The sequence below is a fragment of a genome, unplaced genomic scaffold (assembly GCF_019419815.1).
Source record: "Pyrus x bretschneideri cultivar Hongxiangsu unplaced genomic scaffold, Pyrus_bretschneideri_v1 Contig5, whole genome shotgun sequence".
Lineage (NCBI taxonomy): Eukaryota > Viridiplantae > Streptophyta > Magnoliopsida > Rosales > Rosaceae > Pyrus > Pyrus x bretschneideri.
This window is the reverse complement of record NW_025999787.1, coordinates 2,196,053-2,221,079: the sequence shown is the minus strand read 5'-3', so window position 1 is coordinate 2,221,079 and position 25,027 is coordinate 2,196,053. Positions and strand designations below refer to the sequence as shown.

Genomic DNA, 25,027 nt, shown 5'->3' with positions numbered 1-25,027 from the left:
TTTCATATAATTTTCAACCATGCAGCAACGCACGGGTACAAATTCTTGCATACTTTATGGCTATTGTATTTTATAGTAAGTTTTTTTAGTATAAAAAATTAAAATCATCAAAGTAACTCTTTTCTTAACGTGTCGAAACGGATTACCCGCATGTCATCTTCGTGTAAGCCTATTATTAATGGGTTCTTATAGTGTGATTCGACAACGACCCGATTAGTTATCATGTTGACTCAAAACCTGTTATTTTCGTGTCGTTTACGTGTTATGTATGTAACGTGTCGTGTAAGAATTTGCCAGATCTAATTTTAATCCATATTCCAATCCCATTAAGGATTTAGTATTTAATTTGTTAACTTGCAAATTTTGAGTGTTAACATCATCATAGAATTGAGAAAAATGAAATCCATCAAAATCTTAGGAAAGGTTGGATTTGCTATGTCAAAAAACTTACGATAAAAGCACTCAAATCCGTAACTTTAATTTTTTTTGTTGAACAAAACTTGTTAAATTTTTTAGATAAATGAGTTTTGTATACACTTAAGACTTTTGTAGACTCACAAAAAGTTATAATTGAATATCAACATATTTTGATAGGGTTTTTATAAATCATAAAAAATATTTATTCAATATAGGGTAACTTTTATTGACCCTTTAAAAGTCTGTATTGAATACATTTGAATTTGACAGTCAAACAAAGTCTATCACAATCCATACCACCCCTAAATTCCTATTATTAATTATGTGACTATATTTTGTTTGTTAATTGGTAAAACACCAAATTACTTGCACCACATGTATCTTAGTTTTTCATTAAATTACACAATTGGCGAGCCATAATGAACCAATATAGTACTAAATAACTCCACTCCTCATTTATCAATTCTTTTATTCAGGCCCATTCTCTCAAGAAATATGAGGCTTTCTCTTGTGCACATCAAATGTACACGATTGAATTTCACTTAACAAAAGTCGTTAAATAATTTACCATAACAAGATCTAACAAATCTAATTTAGATGTGTAATTTAAATATGCACTTTGAATGTAAATGGAGAATAGTTATGACACTCACTCTATATCCAATTTAACGATCTGAATTATCTATCTTCTACGTCTTGTAGAAAAAATGGACTGATGTGTAAACGGGGTATTGGCCTACGACTTATATACGAGGGTAATATCAAAGAGTGGCACTGTTCATAAATTTTCTTATCTTAAGGGTTACTTACGTCATTGAACCGAAATAAAATAAAAATAAATACAGTAGGTACAAAGGGCGGGAAAACGCTTTCATCCCTCCAAAACCCTCCTCCTCTCTCTCTCTCTCTCTCTCTCTCTCTCTCTCTCAGCTTTGTCTCTCAGAAGTCTGAACCCCAAAATCTCAGACGGATATCCATTACAACAGCCCAAAGCAATGAGTGGCTACCAGAGCAGAAAGCGGGACCGTGGCGACTCATGGGTCCCCAGGAAGCAGAAGGTCATGCGGACCGCCGAGGAGGAGCTGGAGTCCAAGCTAGGGTTCGATCTGTTCTCCGAAGGCGATACCAGGCTCGGCTGGTTGCTCAATTTCGCCACCGTAAGCTGATTCTCTACCAGTCGAATTTTGCCCCATTTGATCTTCCATTTCAGAAATCTGTTTTTTTCATTTGGGTCTGTTTGGTTGCTGAAATAGCAAATGGGAAAGTGTCAATTTGAGATTTTTAAGGTTTAAGCTCTGTTTCGAAGTGATTTGATTATGGAAATGGGATGAATTGAAAAGCTCGTTTACAATTACTCGGTTTTTACTTATTTATTGTAATTTGGTGCAACCACATGATGGATATTTGAGTTCAATTATCTTAAAGTATTGTCATTTGGGAATTATAGATGCTTCCTTGTAATTTTGCAGTCATCTTGGGAGGATCAAGACACCCGTAAAGTATATAGTTGTGTCGATTTGTATTTCGTTTCTCAGGTAAGACATTCTGTAAAGAAGTTTTGGTATAATTTGTTATGTTTTATGGTGGTTAATTGTTTTGGCGAATCACTTAGCTGCTTTCTAACTTAATTGCAGGATGGTTCTACTTTTAAGTCAAAATACAAGTTTCGCCCTTATTTCTATGCAGCCACAAAGGTTTCTACCAAACTTATATGTTTGATTCTGCAAAGTTTCTTCGATCATTAGTTATCTTGACAATGATGATGACCTTTTCATTTTAGGAGAAAATGGAAATGGACGTTGAAGCATATTTGAGACGGCGTTATCAAAATCAAATTGCTAATGTTCAAATAGTGCAGAAAGAAGATCTTGATCTCGTAAGTAACCTTATAAAACTTGACCAAGTTTATTAGTCTTTGGTACTTATTTTCCCTTTTTATAACTATTTTGACATTCAATTATGACTAGTTTGAGTTGAATTGACCTATGCCTGGTAGACCCTAGGCATGTTTTGCTTAGGCAAGTTTGAGTTTGATTTTGACATTCTGTCTACTTTGAAATCATTTTCTATTCATTATCTAGTTGGAAGTACTATGTATTCATGATAAGTGTCTGTCTTTTCTGTAAAAATTTTCCATTTTATGGTGATTGATGTACACGATCGATTTGTTTTCTTTTTCAACAAAGCTTTTGCAATCAATTCATATGTGGAAACCATGGACTCTAAAACTTCCAAGCTGACATGTCCCTGTCTTACTTCTTCCTTTCTTGATATGCCTAGGTGGCTTAATCTTTCAACAACTTCACCTTTTGAAGTAATTCCAAACACTCTCCTCAAGCCCTCGGGCATAAATCTTCTTGTTTCTGAAAGAGGATTTATTTTTTTTATTTTTTTTAATTTTTTTATCTCATCTAAGAGATTACAGCTGATTGATTTAGTTGTATTGGGTTGGTTCTTTTGTTTTGCTATGGCATTGCATGCAAGTATTTCAAGGTAAATGGATAATTGTTTAATTCCGGTCTTCAATATGTTAGGAGTTTTCTACACTTACAGACAATTTCTATGATATGGCTCCTCTTGTGCATTGTAACATTAACTTATTTGAGGCATGCAGCATACAAAAACATAGATTGGATATTCAAATTTTTCTATATATGCTGCTATTGTAGAGCTCATTGCGCTTCATTATTTCTTTCACTTATATATCTCCAAATGTGTGTAGTCTAATATGTTTCTGTACTTCACAGAAAAATCATTTGTCTGGCCTTCGCAAGTCCTACCTAAAGCTATCGTTTGATAATGTTCAACAACTAATGAACATCAAGAGTGACTTGCTACATGTCGTCGAACGAAACCGCGCCAAATTTGATGCTGCAGAAGCTTATGAGTCAATATTGATTGGGAAACGGTGAGGTGACGTTGTCTTGATTCTTGTTCCTTTTGGATGTGGAGCTCACTTTGTTTAGATACCTTATTTGGTCAGAATGGTACCTTGCCATTTTCTTTTGGTAGCTTTCGGTTTGCTGCTCAATTGAACTGCTTGTTTTGTTTTCTGATCCTCTTGGTGCTGGTTTTGTAGAGAACAAAGGACTCAAGATTTTTTAGATTGTATTGTTGATCTTCGTGAATATGATGTTCCTTACCATGTCCGCTTTGCCATTGACAATGGTGATTTACACTACATCCTGCTGCTTTCTTGACTTTTTTGTTTGCTTTAGTTTCTGAAGTTCATCCCTTTTCAAATTTCTTGCCACTCAGATGTACGATGTGGGCAGTGGTACGATGTTAGTGTATCCAGTAGTGGTTCTGTGCTTAAGATGAGGACAGATCTTCTCCAGCGTGCTGAAGTTCATGTCTGTGCATTTGATATTGAGACGACGAAGCTACCTTTGAAATTTCCAGATGCTGAATATGATTTAATAATGATGATTTCATACATGGTTGACGGACAAGGTTACTTGATTATTAACAGAGAGGTAAGATTCACATCCTTATAGGTAATTTCTTCCCTTGTCCATGTTTAGCATTTGGGATGCCTCTTGTATGTGGCCACAAATAAGAGTGCATAGTCATAAGGAATGTTTGCAGCCGCTATATTTTTCTGTTTAAATACTCCATTTTAACATCCTCGGTTTTGGAGCTGCTTAATTAATTATCTTCGACTTTATTCAACAAACAGTTTGTGTTCCCATTTGCCAAGGATATGTAATAATATTAGAAATCCTTCTTTAAAAAGAGTTCCATCAAGGTTTTGCATTTTTTTAATTAAAAAATTTCACTCTTGTCTTTTCCTACCATAGGCACCATTATTCTTTTCGTGTTCTTGTAATTTAAATGGGTGCAATAAGCTTGAACTTTAAAGGGTTGATAGGTTTAAGTTTCCTATAAAAGGAAAAAGAATTAATATGTATGTAGTTATACGCTTAATTTTCTTGTTATCTGCAATCTGTTGGGATATTAAGATTTAACTTTGAAGGTTGATAGGTTTAAGTTTCCAATAAAAATATCATTAGATGTATGTAATGATAGGTTGAATTTCTTTGTTATCTGCAGTGTGTTGGGGATGATATAGAGGATTTGGAGTACACTCCAAAACCAGAATTTGAAGGGTTTTTCAAGGTGACAAATGTGAAGAATGAGGTATTGGTATCCATGGAAACACCCACCTACCTTCCCTTAAATGTCATTTTAATTAGTTTGGTTTGTATAAGGGGTTTTACAATTCTAATTACATGTAATTTTTGCAATTGATATGATTGTAAATGGTATGGTCATTGTTGCAGTTAGAACTTCTAAGAAAATGGTTTTGCCATATGCGGGAGGTGAAGCCTGGAATTTATGTCACATACAATGGTGATTTTTTCGACTGGCCTTTCCTGGAAACCAGAGCCGCGTATCATGGGTTTAAACTGAATGATGTATGTTGCTACTTTTTGAGTTACTTTCTTAAACAAAACAACAATAGAATTCAAAACTTCTAGACTGAAAATTTGAAATAATTACCAAGGAGATTAGAACTTAAATTTTTCATCTTCAGTGCTTGCAGAAGTTGCTTATTCTTTGATATTATGTAAAGAATGGAGTGGGCTATGGCTTGTAACTTTTAGCAAAACTCCTTTACTGCCCAATCAGAAAACTTATGGACATGAATATCATACTGATTGATTTATTTTCATTTATCAGTGCTTTTAATGTAAAAGTATATACATGAACCACAATCAGATTGGTACGGTTTGGTAGAAGCTTTCTGTATGAAATTTCAGGGACAGAGTGTATAAACAATTAAACATCACTCAGTTTAAATTATTTCAGGTATCATGCTGAAATGAAAATCTTGAATTAACTCTCAAAAACCTCATTATCTAAGATACTTGTGCTTTTTACAATTGACAAATTTCACAGCATAAAGGCTTGTGTGACATTGATATTATCATTTTTCTCGTGTTTCCTATGTATTGTGATTTCAGATTTCCACTAATTATTTCTTCTATTTTACCTCTCCCCTGCCCTTGTGCTTGCAGGAGGTTGGATTTCAATGTGACAAGAATCAGGGGGAGTGCCGAGCTAAATTTGCTTGCCATCTTGACTGTTTTGCATGGGTCAAACGTGATAGTTATCTTCCTCAGGGGAGCCAGGGCCTTAAGGTATGATTGTCCAATTTGACCTCATTGTTTTCTTCTTCAAGATAGAAAGCATTGAGGACAAATCATCCGCTTTAGCATCATTCAAATTTCTCCTAAATTCCAGATCCCATTTCTGCACACCATTCTTAGAGACAACAATGCTTGAGGTGAACCGATTCCTATGTCTGGACAAATTATATGGTCTAGGAAACAAGGCCACGAAGATATTCTCCCCCCTCCATTTGTCCTTTCAAAATTTAATATCCTCACCATTCCCCAACACAAATACGCAGCAGCTCAAGAAAGAGTTGTAACTTGTAACTTCCAGAAATATCATTCCAGGAGAACCGGCTGGAGCCCCTCACAACAGTCTTGGAGTCCCACCCATTGGTGAACCTCTGTTTGCTAAAAATTACTGAATGCCATTAAAAACTCCTCTCTCGGAGGAACCTACACAACCCCTGAGCTAAAAGATCACTGTTTCTGACCAGAAAATTTCCAATTCCCAGTCCCCCATCTTCTTTGGATTTGGAAATCAGCTCCCGCCCAGTACAAATAATAACTCTGTAGGATATAAAAAGAATTAATCTTTGAACTTCAATTATGCTTGTGTAAACCAGATGAAAAAGTAGTATGTTCATTTGTTTCCAAGTATTTGTTTTGTGGCTTGAAAGTTTGATTGTGTATAATTTAAATTTTATTTCAGGCTGTTACAAAGGCAAAGTTAGGTTATCATCCCCTGGAGGTGAATCCTGAGGATATGGTTCGCTTTGCAAAGGAGAAACCTCAGGTGTGGATGAGTGCAAATGATTTTGTTTGTTTGTTTGTTTTGGTTTTCAGGAATGTTTTGGCATGGTGTATTTGAGATAGGAAAGGTTGAATAATTGGCAATGGTGACGTGTATATGAGCTGGAAGAAATAAATTAAGTCCCCTAGATGATATTGCAGCTTGCATGATAATGTCCTTTGATTACCTTGGCATTGTTCTTCTTTTGTTTCTTTGTAGATTCAGTCCTCAGTCAATGGTTGCATACTGATGACTGGACAAGTGTAAAAAAGCTCACTGAACAAAATTTGTTGATTAATCAAATTGTTGGTGTGTGCATCTGTAATTCTGTATGGACATACTCTTAGTTTCTGGTTGATAAATTATCAAATTCCCTCGTGCTTGAACATTGGTATGATGGTATCTGGCTCCTATACCGGGTCGATTGATTATTTTCTGCAAGATTTGGGATTGTTTTAGGTTTCCAGTTTGTATTCATCTTTTCCTTCCATTACATGCTGGTGGATATGTGTGTGTATGTACATACTCAATTGAAGTGTGTTTCCTTTGCACATTCTTGTAACAGGAATATTTCTGATAATCTTTTTCTATTTGGTTGAACATGTAATCACAGATGATGGCATCCTATTCTGTTTCTGATGCTGTTGCGACTTATTACTTGTATATGACTTATGTGCATCCATTCATTTTCTCTCTCGCAACTATTATTCCAATGTCTCCGGACGAGGTTTTGCGCAAGGGTAGTGGAACTCTTTGTGAAATGCTTCTCATGGTCCAGGTGTGCTACTCTATGTCCTTTTCAAGCAAACTTTCTATAGTTCTCTACCCAAAAAAAAATAATCTTTGATATTTCAGCTATTATCTTTATCTCTCTTCGACAAAATTTTTTTGCATTTTATGCAGGCATACAAGGCAAATGTTATCTGCCCTAACAAACATCAATCTGATCCCGAAAAGTTCTATAAAAATCACCTTTTAGAGAGTGAGACTTATATAGGTGGCCATGTTGAATGCCTTGAAAGTGGTGTTTTTAGATCTGATATTCCAACTAGCTTTAAGCTTGATGGCTCTGCCTATGAGGTATGTTTCATCATTCAGTACAAAAATTTCTTTCCATTGTTTTGTAAGTTCTGGTTTCATTGATTGGTTTGCCATCATTTCTAATTTTCATTGTGCACTATCATTTGTTTGACATCATTTCGTATTAACGATTGATGCATCATCTTTGCATATTGATGCATTACATGACTAGAAGCACGTCTTTGTTATGTTTGTTATGCTCTATATAACATTCATAACCACATTGACATCTACTGAATTTGATTTATTTTCATTGACTCAATTTTCGGAACCGGAAACAGCTATGTGCTAAAAACTGGCCATTTTCTGTGAAGCCATATTGGATTTGTCTACAGAGCACAATAATCAAATGTATCTCTTTATTGAAATTGAATTTTCTATTTTTCTCCAGGAAACAGGTGGCTATACATTATTTACTCACTAGTAAAGAATTTGTTAAACTATCAAGATGATAATCAAAACCCAATTGGGGTGAACGGCAGAATATCTCGACACATTTAGCATACAATATACTTCTTAGAACCAATCTATTCTGAACTACGTCTGGGGTGGAAAATGTGGAAACACATGCTAAGTCTTCACTGCATTATCCCTTTTTGCCTCGTGTGGAACTTAGAATGTTTTGCACTAATCATATTTCAGTATCACCTATCAGTCTAAACAGTCTTTCGTTTTAAACTGAAAATGTTAAGGGAAGAGAAATTTATGAGAAAAAAAAGAGTAAATAAACCCTAGATGCACTACATTTAGAATCCATGTATCAATGTGTGTGGCAAACTATTTTAATGTTTAATTTCCATTTGAAAACTTGTGGAATTCTAGGTACATTGTTTATGGAAGCAATCACATCCGTATGAAGTGTTCTGTATTTTTCCAAAGGATTGTATATAATTCAAACAGTTTTTCGGTGGTTGTAGTGTGCATAATCTGTGGGTTCCGCATGTAATTTTGGCTTATATGAGTGTATCATGGTCTGAATCTCAATTTTTTTTTTTTGCAAAAAGTTTGTAAGGAAATGTCATTGATTGTTTCTACAGTTATTTGTAGGATAGCTTTTTCTTGATTTCCATTGCTATTTGTAATGCTAGAAAGGGTATTAACTACAAATGCTAAAAAATGCGTTATACATTTGTATTTAATATACGGTTTGGGAATTCTGGTTTACAGCAATTGATCAACAATCTTGATCGAGATCTTCAATATGCTATAAGAGTAGAGGGTAAGATGGACGTTGATTCAGTATCCAATTATGAAGAAGTAAAGAGTTCTATATTGGAAAAGGTACTGTTCAATTTTTTTTTTCTCTAAGCAGATGTTGTATTCCATCATATGGCTCAAAACCTTCATCATTTCTTAGTTTCAAAAGCTATAAGACCAAAGAAGTAGCAGACTATATTGAGTTGGATTTCATAGGGAAATCCGTCATCCAATGCAATCATGTTAAGTTTTCATTTCAGGGATCCAATCCAATCTGTGAAATTCATTGAAATGGATCAAATTTGATTGGATTTGATATTGAATACCCCTAGCTTTTTATTGCCCTGAATTTGAATCCTTTACTAATCAGTCGTTCACCTAGTTTTCAAGAGTGAATGTTCATTGAGGTATGCTTACGGTCGTAATATATCTTTTCAATAATTTCTCATCAATGACTTCCTTTCCTTATTTGTAGCTTGTGGGGTTGCGAGATGAACCTATACGTGAAGAGTGCCCCCTTATTTATCATCTGGATGTTGCTGCAATGTATCCCAATATCATTTTGACAAACAGACTTCAGGTGTGCTGGTTAATAAATTACTTTCAGCAATTTCATATCTCATTTATATGATTCATGCCTTTCTATCTTTGTTCAGTTTAACATCGGTAGGAAAGCGTCCACTAGAAGGGTCATTGATTTAGGTTGTTCATATCTGGTTATCTTGTTTCTGTATAGAAAGTTCCTTTTTTAGTAGTCCAGCTCTGATGATCATCACCAATATTGTCAGCAAGATTGCACTCTCTCCCATTTGCATTGTCAGATTGTTGTTGTAGCTGTTCCTTTTGCATGTTTGAAGATTCCATAAATGTAAAATAGTAACGACAGTTGTTTATTTCCAGCCATCATCAATAGTTACAGACGAGATTTGCACTGCTTGTGATTTCAATCGTCCGGTAAAACATGTCTTCGCAAGCTTGAATGGGTTTGGCGTGGAGAAATATTCATGGCAAAGAAAAGGTATTTTCTTTTAATATTTTCCTTCTATTTTTCTTCTCCCTCTGTCTATACTTTTGGGTTTTTAACTGAGTTACTAATTATTGTGTATGAAAATCATTTTGAACAATTGCAGTGACTATTATCATTTGAAGAAGCAAATTGAGTCTGAGTTTGTTGATGGTGGCAATTCCAAGCCGTCAAAATCTTTTCTTGAGTTGCCTAAAATGGAACAACAATCAAGGCTCAAAGAGCGCCTTAAAAAATACTGTCAGAAGGTATATTCTTTACACTGCACAATATTTTCCCAAGTAATACCTAACATTTTAATTTTGGATAGGCGTATAGACGAGTAGTGGACAAGCCAGTCAGTGAAGTTCGGGAAGCAGGGATCTGCATGAGGGAAAATTCATTTTATGTTGATACAGTTCGTAGGTGAGCAGCTTGATTTTGTTGTATTTTAAATACTCTATTTGTATCTTATGAAGGGCAACCATTTTCGTCTTCAAATACTAACAAAAAGGAAGAAAACTCCTTCAGAAATATATCGAATCTACTCAAATTTTGAAACATAATTGATTTTATAAATGTCTCTTTTCTCTTTTGTGCTGAATTTTATGCTCTTTTGATCTTCTTCAAGCTTTCGAGATAGAAGGTATGAGTACAAAGGACTTAATAAGGTTTGGAAGGGGAAGCTTTCTGAAGCCAAGGCTAGTGGAAATTCTATAAAAATCCAGGAAGCACAAGTATGAAATTCTTAAGCCTATCTCTCTCTCTCTCCCCTCTGTCCTTTTCTGTTTTTGAAATTTTACGTTAAAAAAAAAGCTTATTTTATTTAAACTGATCCCATGTTTCTATTGGCAGGATATGGTAGTGCTTTACGATTCATTACAACTTGCACATAAGTGTATACTTAATTCCTTTTATGGATATGTCATGCGCAAGTGAGTTGAATATCTTTTTCTATTTTGTATTCTTTTAGGACATATTTGTTTTTAACTTGGTTTTCTCTTCTAGTTATCATTTGCTGATGCTTTTGTATGTTAATTCAGGGGTGCGAGATGGTATTCTATGGAAATGGCTGGAGTAGTTACATATACCGGAGCCAAAATTATTCAAAATGCTCGCTTGCTGGTTGAGAAAATTGGAAAACCTCTTGAGTTAGACACAGATGGTATCTGGTGTGCGCTTCCTGGATCTTTTCCGGAGAACTTTATATTCAAAACAAAGTATGATTTTTCTCTTCTTAATTCACTTGGTTATATGGATACCATAATGGCACCCATCTTTGGTATGTGTATAACCATTGATTTCACTAAAAAAAAAATAGTTTTGGTGTTCTCTGGTCATTTCATTTGTGATGCTAGTTTCCTTTCTACTAGGTAAGTGTTTATATTGTTCCTCCAACTTTGCTCACTAATATGGGAAATTCATATTCAGAGACACAAAGAAGAAGCTGACTATCTCATATCCCTGTGTAATGCTTAACGTTGATGTGGCAAGAAACAATACAAATGACCAATACCAGGTCAGCTTGGAACATGGTTCTATGTTGATTATATTTACTGTGTTGTGAATGACACTGCCAAAATGTTTAGAATATGTAATTTGGTTTCTCTTGTTTGCTTAACTATAACATTTCTTCCAATTTCTTACCACCATTTTTACCAGACTCTTACAGATCCTTATAAGAATACTTACACAACTCATAGTGAGTGTTCAATTGAATTTGAAGTGGATGGACCATACAAGGTAACACAGAATAGTATGTTTTTATTTTGTTTTGACTTTTCCTGTTCATGTAATTTGAATCTAAACTATTGCTCTCATGCAGGCAATGATTCTTCCTGCTTCTAAAGAAGAAGGCATTCTAATTAAGAAGCGATATGCTGTTTTTAATGATGATGGGACCCTTGCTGAACTTAAAGGTTTTGAGATCAAGCGTAGGGGTGAGCTGAAGCTCATCAAAGTTTTCCAGGTATCTCTTTTACTTGTAACATTCTATGAATACGTAGGAGACGATTAAAAACAGAAAAAAAAAAAAAAAAAAAAAAAAAAAAAGGTCTTCAAATGAGCCATCTGATAAAGCTGCAACAGATAGCATTTCTATTCTTAACCTGTCATCAAACTGACGCCTTTATTGTTAAACCTCTTCTATGGTGGAACTTAAGTAATAGCTTGGACGTTCCTATTGCTTAATTTCTTAGTATTACATATTTGTTCTTTTAAAAATTCATGAGGCTAGTAATTGCCAACATGTAAAATACCTTTCTTGTTTTCAGGCTGAGCTTTTTGATAAGTTCCTTCACGGTTCTACTTTAGAGGAATGCTATTCTGCAGTTGCTTCTGTTGCCAACCGTTGGCTTGATCTCCTTGATGTATGTAAACTCTTAGTGTTTTGTCTTTAATCTTCAAAGTTTTGTTTAAAAGTCGAAACATTCCCCAGCATGTGCTGAGGGACTTTCTTTTTTTTATATTGTATTACTCAAGGATGCTAATAGTTTGATTAATTCAAGATTGAAAAAATGTGTAGTTTAAAGTGAAGTTTTTAATCCTCCATTCTCTCAGAATCAAGGAAAGGATATTGCAGACAGTGAATTGCTGGATTATATATCAGAGTCAAGCACCATGAGCAAGTCTTTAGTAGACTATGGAGAGCAAAAGTCATGTGCAGTGACCACTGCAAGACGCCTTGCTGATTTTCTTGGTGATACGATGGTCAAAGAGAAAGGACTGCGTTGCCAGTATATAGTTGCATGTGAACCAAAGGTACATAAGTTGGAAACTTCTTTCATTGGATAATCATCTTCATGAAATTGAGAGAACTGCTATTAATGCATTGGTACGCCCTCAGTTCAGGTATTGTTTAACAAAAAATAAAAAAGGAGAACCAAAAAGAAAGAAAGAAAGAAAGAGAATGCAATTGGGTCAGGACGTGTCTCCTTAACTTCCTTATCCTCATTCCTCACCTGAATTCTTGGAGCTTAACCTTTACAAGGAATATGAATGATAGGAATTCAATATTATCTAAGATTACTTATATCTTATTGAATTACTCAATTTGCTCACCTCCTCCGAATTCCGAACCGGGTCACACATACCAATTCGTGGCACATTGGCAACCTGGAACGGTAATTTCATCAAATTCAACTACCCAAATATCTTAATAAGAGAAGATGGAGAGAGAGAGTGAGCATTTTTATATCCTTTTAGAGTGACTCATTTTAATTTGGTGAAAGTTTTGAATTGATTGTAATTTTGATTTTTTTCAGTCAAGGGTTTTATGGACTCTTCAGTTTGTACTTGCTTTCTTGCAACATTGAAATTTTTACTATCTTTGCAATTTAGTTTACTCGGGGTTGTATGGTTCTCTTTCCCATTGTAGATAGATCTCTCTAATGACTTGGAGAAAGCAAATGGTATTACGATTATACTGGTTTTTGAATCTCTTTTCAACTCTTGGTCATGCAAATCTAAAAGTTTTTTGTGATGTTAACTTGAATAGGGCACACCTGTTAGTGAGCGTGCTGTTCCAGTTGCAATATTTGAAACAGATGCCGGTAAAACTTCTGCTATTATTTCTTTTATTGCATTTTTTTTTTTGTTAATATTCTAAAGAGAGATTGTATTTCAACTTATCAGAAATTATGAAGTTTTATGTACGGAGGTGGTGCAAGGTTTCATCAGATGTTGGCATTCGATCCATTATTGACTGGTCCTATTACAAACAACGCCTTGGTTCAGCAATTCAGAAAATTGTCACTATTCCGGCTGCAATGCAAAAGGTTATTGCTTCTGAACCTCTCTCTCTCTCTCTCTCTCTCTCTCTCTCTCTCTGTAACTTTACTTGAATCAATTGAATTTTCTTCAGGTTGCAAATCCAGTTCCTAGAGTAGCTCATCCTGATTGGCTGCATAAGAAGGTTCGTGAGAAGGAGGACAAATTTCGCCAGCGCAAGTTGGTTGATATCTTCAAGTCATTGAACAGGGATCATATGCTAGAAAAGAGCAGTGATGCTATTGACTCTAGTCATGTGCTTGATCAAGAGATTGTTGATGATTTGGAAGACTTCAACAAAAAAAACAGTTCCATAAATGGACCCAGACCAATTGTTCGCTGTTATGAAGTCAATCACAAGAAAAATTCAATTGAAACAACTTGCCAAATAGATTCACAGCAACAACAAACTAATAATAATGAAAATGAGCGTCAAGAGCAAAATGGTGTCCCTTTACAGTGCATTGATAGAAATATGGATTATCATGGTTGGCTTGAAACGAAGAAGAGAAAATGGAAAGATACTCTTGACAGGAGGAAAAAGCAAAGGTACTTTCTTGTCTTTACCTACATATTAGATATGTATAAAGCCTAGGGAGATTACAAGTGCAAATCGACATCTGCTAAAGGTTCACAAACATCTAGAAATTTTCTTAATGCCTCCCTGGAATGAGACGCATCTTCTTAACAGTAGAAAGGTAAAGTCAATTATCTTATTTTCAGGTGCAAACCATGATGATTTTTACATATATGAATGCATCCTATAGTTCATTAAGGCTTTGAGTTATATCTAGCATGTTGATCACTACTTTACTTGGGCTCCCTCATTTTATCATTATTTGTTGGATCTCATAATGTTAAATCCTGTTTGTCAGTCTTGAGGGGTTGCTATAGGGGATACTTGTCATACAAAGGACCCTCAGAATTCCATTGGCTCTGAGGTGGCTCACCAATGGAAACCAAGTCAGACCTGTTTCATTGTACATGCTATTCAATCATTTATGGAGATACTTGGAATTGGTGTTGTGATTCGCTCATTAAAATCATTTATTAGAAAAAATCTAACAGGAAAAACAATTGGCGCCTAACGTTTCTATTGGTTTTACGAGCCTATGTTCTTTTGATTTTCTAGTTGGTTTAGGAGTCGACTTAGGAAAGGAGTACTACCCCAGTTCTACTAGGTTTAATAATCCTAGTCATACATGGGTTTGAGAGCTAAAGTTTGAGAGAAAAATCTTAAGCAGGATTTTGGAGTTTTATCCAGGGTTTCAACAAGTTCATGTAATCTGTGCGATTCTACATAGTGCTTTGGATTTCCCAAGGATCAAACAGAGACGCAAGCAATGCTAGCCGACCCTCGATAACAGTTCTTTGTGTTTTTTGTGTGTGTGTGTTTTTTTTTTCCATCATATTATTGCATATTAGCTTCCTAGGTTTGCATATCTCACAGTCCATCAAAGATCTAAGAGGTTCAGAAAAACTACACTTGGTTGCCTCATTTAAGACGATGAGTGTGTGATTTAAGTATGAATGCCACCATTCAAAATTCGATTGGAACCAGATACTATAATTTCAACCCGTTAGATGATTTCTGTCTTGATTTCAGTTTAAGGTAGCTTTAACCGTCGCCATCTCTATTATCACCCTTGGTAATGTGATAGGTACTTGTCAGCCCTAACTCTTCCAACTTGATCCAGATCTTCCAATGAAAACATCATGTGTTATTTTGCGTTCATAGGTGTGAGCTGTACTTACATTGAGCTTAGATCATATTTTCTTAATGGTGTTGACGAAGTAACATTTAGGAAAATTGCCATCCAATTTGACAGATTGAATGATGCAAGGTCTGCTCACCATGATAATAATGAGCTGCTTGGTGGTGGTAGAAATAAGAAAGGAACTCAGGGAAAAATAGGTGTGAATTCATATTTTAGGAGGCATGAAGAAGCCCTAACACGCTGTCATTGGCAGGTATTTCTCATTTGATTCATCAGTTTGGCTGGAAATCCCTGAATAATTACCTAATCACTGCTTAATTTCTGTGCTTCAGATACTACAACTAGTGCCCGGTTCTCAGGGTGACCAATTTTACGCTTGGGTGGTTATTGAAGGAATCATGCTTAAGATCCCTGTTACTGTTCCAAGAGTTTTTTACATTAATTCTAAAGCACCTATTGAAAAAATATTTAATAAAATATCTGAAGAAATACCTCCAGTAAAGGATGTCAAAAAGGCTCTTCCTCATGGAAGGCATATCTACAACCTATATGAGGTACTTCTGGTTGCTAAAATGCGGTTCTTTACTTGTTTTCTACTGAGGTTTAATATCCGTTTTTTCCGGTACGAATATTAATAGGCTACAATTGATGAGGGTCAGTTTAGGACAATTAGAAAAAAGCTTGCAGCTCTTCTTGGCGATCCAGAAGTTGAGGTCAGTACATGATTTTCATATCAACTATCCCCTTCTCACTTTTCTTAAGCTTATGATTTTGGGATCGGTGATGGATTACTTTGTTATTGACTTCAAGTTCTCAATTTTCTTTCAGTCTGATTAAAACCAAATTTGGTCAAGATTTCTCTTCTATAATTCTGAATAGTTTTATGATTTTGCCTTCTAAGTTTGTTAAGATTATCTTCTGTAGTTCTGAATTAGAATTCTCTCTTCTTGGCAACCAATGACACTCAAGGCTATTCATTTGAGGTAGCTGTCATAGTGATATCCCTTGATAGATTTCAGTTTGATTGAAATTCAATTTTTTGTCCAGGGAATATATGAAACAAGGGTACCCTTGGAGTTCAATGCAATCATTCAGATTGGTTGTGTTTGCAAAGTGGATAAAACTGCTAAGAAAAGAAATGTCCAAGATGGTTGGAGTGTGAGTGAACTGCACATGAAGACAACTACAGAGTGCTCATATCTGGATCAATCCATCTCTTTCTTTTACCTGTATCAGAGGTGGGTTTTTATAGGTTAATTGTAAGTTAGTTTCTTGATTATATGATATTGTGAAGCAATGTTTCCATGTTGAAATTCTGATTTCACTTGGTACCATAACATACTTTCTATATCACTAACAAGGCAGCTCATCTTACCACTCCCTCCTTATCAATTTTTTGTTGGAGGGGGCCAGGAGAGTTTATTTTCCATATTGATTATACAGTTCAAAACAATAAAATAAAAGGGTCATCGTTTGCTATATCTCATCTGAGAGGTTGAATTAAGTCTTTCAAGACCTGAATTGTAAAATTATAACAGTTCTAGTTAAAATTGTATTAAGTGTCATTCTCAATTCAGAAAGAGAAATTCCACTTCACTCATCCAATGCAATGCATGTTACATTTTGGAAATAAGGACTTCTATAATTTTTTCTGTGTTTATATTTCACTTGATATTATCCCTTGTTTTTTCCATTAGTGTTTGTTATTTATTTTAAATATGGGAGGCATTTTTATTTGATCTCATTTATTTAGTTTTACTCTCTCTCTCTCTCTCTCTCTCTCTCTCTCTCTCTCTTACCGGAATAAAATTCTCTTATACATTTTATTCTTAATTTATCTATATTTAATATGCTCTAGATATTTGATATGAGTTATTTATTATTTGCTGTGCAGTTATACCTTCAAGGACAGCAAGGTTTTTATCTTTTATAAAATTTATTTCAATCCTTTGTGGGAGTCTTCGACCAAACATACTTTCGGAGCTTCACAGTTAATTTGATTTATGTAGATTGGGGGACTGTTTTGTTTTAAGTTCGGGACCATTTTTTGTTTTCAGCTGTTTCTTAGACATGCTTATTTGTCGTTTACCCTGGTTGTAGTGGTTTTTCTTTCTTTAGGCTGACTGTTTGTAGTTTGTAGTTTTTTGTGGATTGCTGGTCCACATTTGATTATGCTTCCTTTGTACGCATAATCATTATGTCAGTTCAAAAAAAATAATAATGATTATGTTTTCCATTCTTAAACAAATAAATGGAGCCATTGCCTTGGGTGTTTTATCCACTTGAGGGAACTGGTTCCAGGTGACTGTAAAAACATCTCATGGAGGTTTTCCCACACAAATGTATCTGATATTGGAATCAGTGGTGCATTAATAGCCTTAATTTGCTGTATCATATCAGAGGCAGAACTTGCGTAAGTTTTGGAAAATTCCAGCGACCATCCTAGGGTCCTTAGACAGTAGCCAATTCTCCTGTGGATTTGGATTTTTTTTTTTTTAATAGAAATACATTGAAGAAAATGTTAGTATTAATAATAATATGATATACATTGGAGGATTTTGTTTAGTTCTTTTTACTGCTTTCAAAGATGCATCAATAATTGACATCCCATGTATCATATAGGATTAATTTCTAGTATTAGAAGTCAATGTCTCTTTAGTCAGACTACAGAAGTCCTTTATTTTATTAGTTGCACTCCGGCTTCCCTTGCATTTGTTTTCTCATATCATGAACAACTTGCTTTGTTATCTTCTATGTTGACCATTTACATTCTTTACTAATCAGACTTGATACCTTTTGATCATAATTTGTCTGCTCTTCCAAATCCATATCTATTCTGTGCTTTCATCTTCTTTTGAGAAATATATAGCAATTAATGTTAATCTTATTAATGTCAGCACATCTGAAGGGCGAGCTATATATATTGCCTATTTTCCTGCATCAACAACAATAAAGGTTGTGGTGGTAAATCCTTATCAAAATAAAGATTTGTCACCATCTTTTCTGGAAAAATTATTTCGTGATGCTTGCCAAGCAGTATCAGTTCAGCCACCTCCTAGGAATGGTATCATTATAAAGGTAAACTTGCTGATTTCTTCAGGTGAAGGTTTCTTGGTTTTTGTATTATTGTTATTATTATTTTTAACTTTCAATGGCTCTTATATTTGTCCTCTTTATCTTGTGAGCTAATTTTAGGTGGACTATGTTGGATTCGTCAAGGATGCTGAAACAGTTTTGCACCGTTCAATTAATGAGTACAGGTTTGACTCCATACGAATTTTCATTGTTGCAAGGAGGCTATCTAAAGGGAAGGGAGAATTCTTATTGTTTTCCACGATAATCGCATCCTATCAGAGTTTCTGCCTGATCATAAGGATAGATTTTCCAGCATCTATAGATTTGTGAGATGCTCTTATTGGGCTCGAAGTAAATGGATAATAATATTTCTCAATTACAGTTACAATCTTGCTAATTTACCAATATATGTGGGTGTAAACATGTCTTCATAGTTGACCCAAAAAAAAAAAATGTATCCATGATTCCATAAGACATTGGTGAACTACAATTCAAGTTGCATGCAAGCTCCTTGGTCAGAGAATGTATGTTAGTTCTCATTGTTTGAAGCATATGTTAATTATCTTTCACCTACTGTTTAGACGTTATATTTTATGATTTCTACTTGGAGCTTTATTGATATGCCATTCGACTGAGTAGGTTGCCAATTTTCTTGCATTGCATTCTGGAATTTTATATAGAAGCTCGGTTAATTCCTTATGTGGATTTGATGTCTGGCAGACATGAATATCCTGGACCTACAATTGCTGTTATCGAATGCCCAAATTTTCAAATGATGAAGTCAGGTATAGGAGCTCTTGATGATTTTCCGTGTGTGAGCATTCCCTCTAATGCTCGTGATAGTCTCTATCAGGTAATTTATTCGATCTAAAGAGATTCACTCTTCAAGTGCATTTTTTATATGCATTGGACTGAAAGCATTTTATTGCTTCATACAGGTTCTTGGGTGGCAGCAAGTGGCTGCAAAAATTGGAATGCAGCGTTGTGCTGCATCACCTCAGTGGTTGAATGAGAGAATTTCACTCTCAAGATATGCCCATGTAATAACTATAGTTCTGTAAAAAAGGAAATTAGTTTTCTCTTAACTTCTTTGTTTATAGTGGATAAATAAATTTCTCAAACTTATTTTGGCAGGTTCCATTGGGAAATTTCGAAGTTGACTGGCTTTTACATACAGCAGATATCTTCTTTTCAAGAGCACTACGTGATCAACAACAGGTATTTTTTTAATCCAATATCTTATACATTATCTTGAAGTTTTCAAACGTACTACTTGATTTCGTAGCAGTAAGACTGAAGCTCTTTAAAGTTATTTGGATGGTCTAATAAACTTGGGCTGTATTCTTCTCCACTGGAACATTATACTGTAGATGTATCCAATATGAGATCATTGGTTTAAATCCTTTGACAGTTTGATATAAGTTACTGATTTATTCTCAAGCAATTAATATTGTGGTATCCCATCGTAACATACTATCAAACCTTTGGTTTGCCGGAGGTTCTGGATTCAAATGTCCAATTCCACTTTCCATTTTTCTTTTTTCTTTTGAACTTTAAGGTGCAGGCTGTGGTTGCACCTGTCTCTCCATGTGCGACTTTGAGAGTGTTAGTTTAACATATATTCCCCGTTGATAAAGTGCTAGTTAGTTTTTGGAGTCTAGTGGTTGTCTAATACATGCTAGCGTGAGGATTTTGGTTATATAATGCATGTCTTTGAACTGCTTTCTTTGTTCTTTGAAACTTTTCCTCATCTGTAGAATCTTGAATATTGAGTTTACAGGTGCTTTGGATGTCTGATGATGGTATTCCAGATCTAGGAGGCATTAATGAAGAAGATTCATGTTTTGCTGATGAGGTTAGTCTCAAAATAGATATAAAAGGGCATTAAGGTGTTAAGAAAAGAAAATGGGATCCATCCCTTCTAATATTGTCTATAACTAATATTCAAGTACTAAATGTCTCTCCGGAAGCAAATATTTTGATTCCGTGTTCTTTACTTATTTGTGGCTTTCATGAAACAGGTCTGTGAACTTAATTTTTCTTACCCTGGAGCATATAGGAAGGTCACTGTGGAGCTAAAGGTTCTAAAATATTGTCAATCCGTTATATCCCAAGTTTGTGTAATTCGAGTCAGTTGTACTAAAAAGCACATGATGTTTCCATGTAGATACATCATCTAGCTGTAAATGCTCTTTTAAAAAGCAACCAGGTGAATGAAATGGAAGGAGGTTCTTTGCTAGGATTTGAATCAGACGTGAACTCCAGAGTACATACTTTTGATGCAAATGTTGGCTTTGATGAAGCTACCTCATGTGCTCCTACATTCCGTGTCCTGAAACAGTTGATTCAGAGGTGTCTTTCAAACGCAGTTACATCTGGAAATGTGTACGCTGATGCACTGTTGCAACATTTATATCGATGGCTTTGCAGGTTTCCATCTCTTGTTTAGTATAGCTCTTTTCTGTCTCATGTATTTACTACTTCCCCTCCTATCAAAATAATATAATTATTATTGCTTTCAATTTTCTTTTTTCAATATGTAGGATTGTTCCCATTTTACCACATTATTACTAGCCCATTGTGAGGCTTAGCCCACTCCCCCACCCCATTAGTATAGATAATATCGTTTGTTCTTAAATTAAAATAAAATTAAAAAAAAAAAAAAAAAAGGATTGTTCTCATCTTAGTTTACTTGTTCCTTTATTTCTGACTCATATACGTGCTGGTTCCTTCATAATGCAGCCCCCAGTCTAAGCTTCATGATCCATCTCTTCACCGCATACTTCATAAGGTAAATCGTTTTTAAAATTACTTCCACTTTTTACAACATTATATTTTTCCTTTAAACATGCAAAAATGGGGGAAAGGGAAGTTACACTTAGCTCAGACCTTGGGTGCAAGGGTAATTTCTTTTAACCACTTGAGCTACAAACCTTGCTACATTGTACAGAAGTTATAGTATGAATTAGGGTGTAATGGTTTAGATAATGTTTACAAAATATTGTATGCCTTTTCACAAAAGTTAAGAAGCCTTGTCAAAGTTATTATTCTTCTTAAAGCTGGGTGATTTAATGAATACAAGTCCGTCTGTGTTTTAAAAAGGACCTAATCAGTGGGTTTATGGTTTGGTTTTGCTGTTAAATTTTAATAGGTCATGAAAAAGGTGCTTGCAATTTTAATGACTGAGTTCCGCAAATTGGGTGCCAAGATCATATTCGCAAATTTCTACAAGGTTATTATAGACACAGGAAAACTTGATCTTTCAGCTGCCAAAGCGTACTGTGATAGCTTGCTTAAAACTCTGCAAACGAGGTTGGTATTAGACATTAGTTTGGAGTTGTTTTCTCAGGTTTTTATGTCGGGTAATGTTTTCTTGACAAATGTGAATCTAGAGCACAGATTTAATTAAGAATCAACCAATTCGATGGTCCAGACTTTAGATTCACAATCTAGCAGCATAAGCAATTTATGTTGTCAGATTGTCTGCCAAGTAAACATTTCTTGGTATGCTTCATCTTTCTTGTTGTAATTCCTTGTGATTGAAATGTAGAGAACTATTTGAGTGGATAGAGCTTGAACCACTACACTTCTGGCATTCTTTGCTTTTCATGGATCAGGTTCTCTCTCTCTCTCTCTCTCTCTCTCTCTCTCTCTCTCTCACATTAAGAGCAAAACTGTCAATTTTTGTTTTGTACAAGGAAGATTCGAGTGACATTGTTTGCATTTTAGAAAAATAAAAAACATCATATCTCTATCATGCAATCAAATGGGCAAACCTATCCGACTTTTAGATTCTCCTTCAAGGATGGTCCATGTGAAAAATATTATGAACCAGAAATTGTTTAATCATTTGGTTAGCATCATGACAGACTGTCTTTGTCAGCACAATATTATATGACCAAGAAATTTCTGATATGGCTGGTATTTTGCTTGGATGGCTCTTGAAGGACCTAAATAAAGGCGATTTAAATTTTTGAAATGCATTGTGGGGCTACTGCTACAGGAGATGCTCCCTTCATTTTTTGAATAAGGACATATTCTTCCTTAATGTACATAAGTTTTTAATGATACACTAATAGATGATTTTCAATTCCGCCATGAATGTCACTTAATTTTTGCGGGGTCTGCTAACACCTCATAAATTGTGTCATTTTGGAAGATAAATATTGAATAAATTACTAGGAAAGCATAAAGATACTAGTGGATTTTAAAGTGTGACATTTATGCATTTACTGGTTGAACTAATAAGTTGGAACCTTCTTGTGTTCACCATGCCTTTCTTTGTCCTTTCATTTTGGTCTGAGTCATCATGGCTTTCTATGATAGTTTAACTATGGTGGAATTCCGGTTAGAGCTGAAGGAAGCATGCATGGTGAAGCTCAATTGGATATTGTATCAAGCTGGAATATCGCTGAATACTTGCCCAAGAAAATTCAGGTTGGTTACTGAAATAATTAGTTTGCCCTAATACATGCTGACCGACCAAAAAATTGTTATAATCATACTCCAGGTTTCAATTCAAGCAGTATATCTTGAGATTGTGGTTGGTTAATATCCAGGTTTCATTTTGCAGGACCACTTTGTTTATATTGTCTCTCAGTATCTGTATATTCCCTGGGATTATGCACAGAAGCAGGCAGCAGTTAGAACATCTTTACAGAGTGACAGCATTTGCACGCCATCAATCACTGTAGCAGATGCTGAGACTTTTGAGTCTCATATGATAGATTTCCTTAAAGGACAGGTATGAATGATGACATTATTTTGAAAAAGTTGTGCAGCTTATTGGTTTACTGTCTAAGGTCTGATTAGTTCCGATTTATGTTCCACAGATCGGCTCATATTTTACAGATAAACTTCTGGGAATTGTTCATGATACCATGCTTCATATGAAGGAACTGAAAAAATCAGAGAATGACCATGATACATCTCTTGAGCTGCCACAAATTGCTGGTAATATCCACCGAGGGGATGCAGCACTGGAGTTCATCAAGCACGTCTGCGGTGTTTTCTCCATTGACCAAAATGTTGTCCATGATGTTTTGGTATTATCTGCTCTACTGAATCATATGCTATGTAGTCTTAATCATATTTGCACAAAATTGGATGCTTTAATTATAGGGAAACTCTATTCGCACCCCCTTTCACTGATTAGTTTGCCATCCATTTAGCTACTAAGTCACACGTTGCAGTCTCACTTAGACCCAAATGTATATCTGAACATGTGAGGGAAGCAATTTTTTTTCGTCTGTTGTTGTAGATTTCCTTTTGATCTTTAAATCGTCTGTGCAAGTGAAGTAACATTCACTTTGTGTCCTTTCTCTTCAGGTAATGAGAAAGAATCTGTTGAAGATTGTACGTGTGAGGGAGTTTGCCCCCGAAGCAGAGTTTCATGATCCCGGCCCAACCTTCACTTTACCAAATGTCATTTGCAGGTATAAAAGTAAAAAAGCAATGGCCTATTGTTATTTACAGATTGCACTCAATAAGGTTTCTTAGGGATCATGCATTTTCGAGCCACAGAGGATTGCATGAATGTGATGATGTCTTGAGTCAAATGGTATTGGTAGTTGCCATTTTGTTTTTTGGTGGTATTGTTTTGAGGAAACACATCCAGTTAGATGGTGATTCTCGACTTTGTCCCCCATTTATAAATTCGAGACTTTTAACATCTTTCTGAGTTTGCTTTAATTTCTTGGATCTAGTTAACATCAAAATTTTCAAGCTGCTTGATATCTATCCTTCTTTTTTCCTTATTGGCAGCTACTGCAACGATTGTAGAGACCTGGACTTGTGCCGTGACTCAGCTCTTCTAGCTGGGGAATGGCGTTGCTGTGTACCACAATGCGGGCAGCTTTATGACAAAGAGGTAATGGAGAACGCCCTTCTTCAGATTGTGCGGCAGAGAGAGCGTCTTTACCACCTACAAGATCTCGAATGCCTCAGGTGTCACCAAGTGAAAGCTGCACGCTTAGCAGAGCAATGTGTATGCTCTGGCTCATATAAGTGCAGGCAAAACGCAACTGAATTTCGTACCCAGATGGAGTTAATTTGGAAGATTGCCATTCATCAGAAATTTCAACTTCTCCAAGAGTGCACTGAATGGATTTTAGAAGTAAATAACTCTTAAGAGGGCAGCCAATATTTCTTATAGTTTGAAGATGATCAGAAATGTGTGACGCAGAAATGATCGGCATTCAGCGAGGTACTAAAGCTATCGATTTGTACTGCAATATGTGCAAGTAATTTATGTTAAGGTCAAATGCCACAACCAATAGGAGGAAGGGAACACTACCCTTGCACTTGTACATAAAATGTGCAATTGATTACACTGTACATGGGCAAAATAATGTTAAATTTCAAATATAGTTCTCACTCACTAATCACTATACATCTTTCTTAATCCATGCCTAGCCTTCATTCAAGCTAATTTCTCTACGTTACTGCATGCTTCAGATGTCCGACTTAGAACTAACAATTCCCTCCGTTGGTTCTTCCCATCCATTGATCCTACTAGCTACCCTCGGGTTTGGAGGTCCGTGGACATGCTCTAATCAGCCTTTTCACCAATGGATTTCTAGTGGGCACAGCTGGGAATTTACCTCCTCCCTTCCTGAGGCTTTCTTTAGCTTGCTGCAAACTTCTTTTCCTTTGTTGGTAAATCTAGCATTCCAGTTTTGTGTAGAGAATTTTTCAATACTCGTTTGTCTATTGTGTCGCCAACTAAGATCACACGTAAGCAAAAAGGGGGCCTCTCGCGCCGCGTCAGCAAACTTTACGTATGTTGGTAATGTTAGGCTCGGAAGTTAAGTTCGTGGAGTTGAGTAAGTCTCGGTGGGAAGGTGAGGTTCAAATGATA

The 25,027-nt window shown here is 35.4% G+C and overlaps 1 protein-coding gene across 1 annotated transcript; it reads left to right on the top strand.

The window, feature by feature from the left end:
• The first annotated feature begins 1,300 nt into the window (after window positions 1–1,300).
• LOC103954203 (DNA polymerase epsilon catalytic subunit A-like) lies at window positions 1,301–24,298 on the top strand. The gene is given in 50 exon segments (XM_009366004.2): window positions 1,301–1,574; window positions 1,887–1,952; window positions 2,052–2,111; window positions 2,198–2,293; window positions 3,165–3,325; window positions 3,497–3,585; window positions 3,676–3,893; window positions 4,471–4,557; window positions 4,701–4,835; window positions 5,439–5,561; window positions 6,247–6,330; window positions 6,941–7,105; window positions 7,231–7,407; window positions 8,575–8,688; window positions 9,080–9,184; window positions 9,505–9,556; window positions 9,559–9,622; window positions 9,735–9,876; window positions 9,939–10,033; window positions 10,239–10,344; window positions 10,463–10,542; window positions 10,651–10,827; window positions 11,039–11,126; window positions 11,270–11,350; window positions 11,433–11,576; window positions 11,881–11,976; window positions 12,167–12,367; window positions 13,104–13,158; window positions 13,241–13,383; window positions 13,470–13,924; window positions 15,205–15,346; window positions 15,426–15,647; window positions 15,732–15,806; window positions 16,141–16,331; window positions 17,991–18,171; window positions 18,289–18,353; window positions 18,889–19,021; window positions 19,107–19,208; window positions 19,303–19,386; window positions 19,949–20,023; window positions 20,190–20,249; window positions 20,336–20,598; window positions 20,911–20,959; window positions 21,320–21,480; window positions 21,719–21,785; window positions 22,495–22,605; window positions 22,742–22,912; window positions 23,001–23,213; window positions 23,497–23,603; window positions 23,932–24,298. Coding segments are annotated over 50 exon segments (6,660 nt in total). The 5' UTR covers window positions 1,301–1,412.
• Window positions 24,299–25,027: the final 729 nt, after the last annotated feature.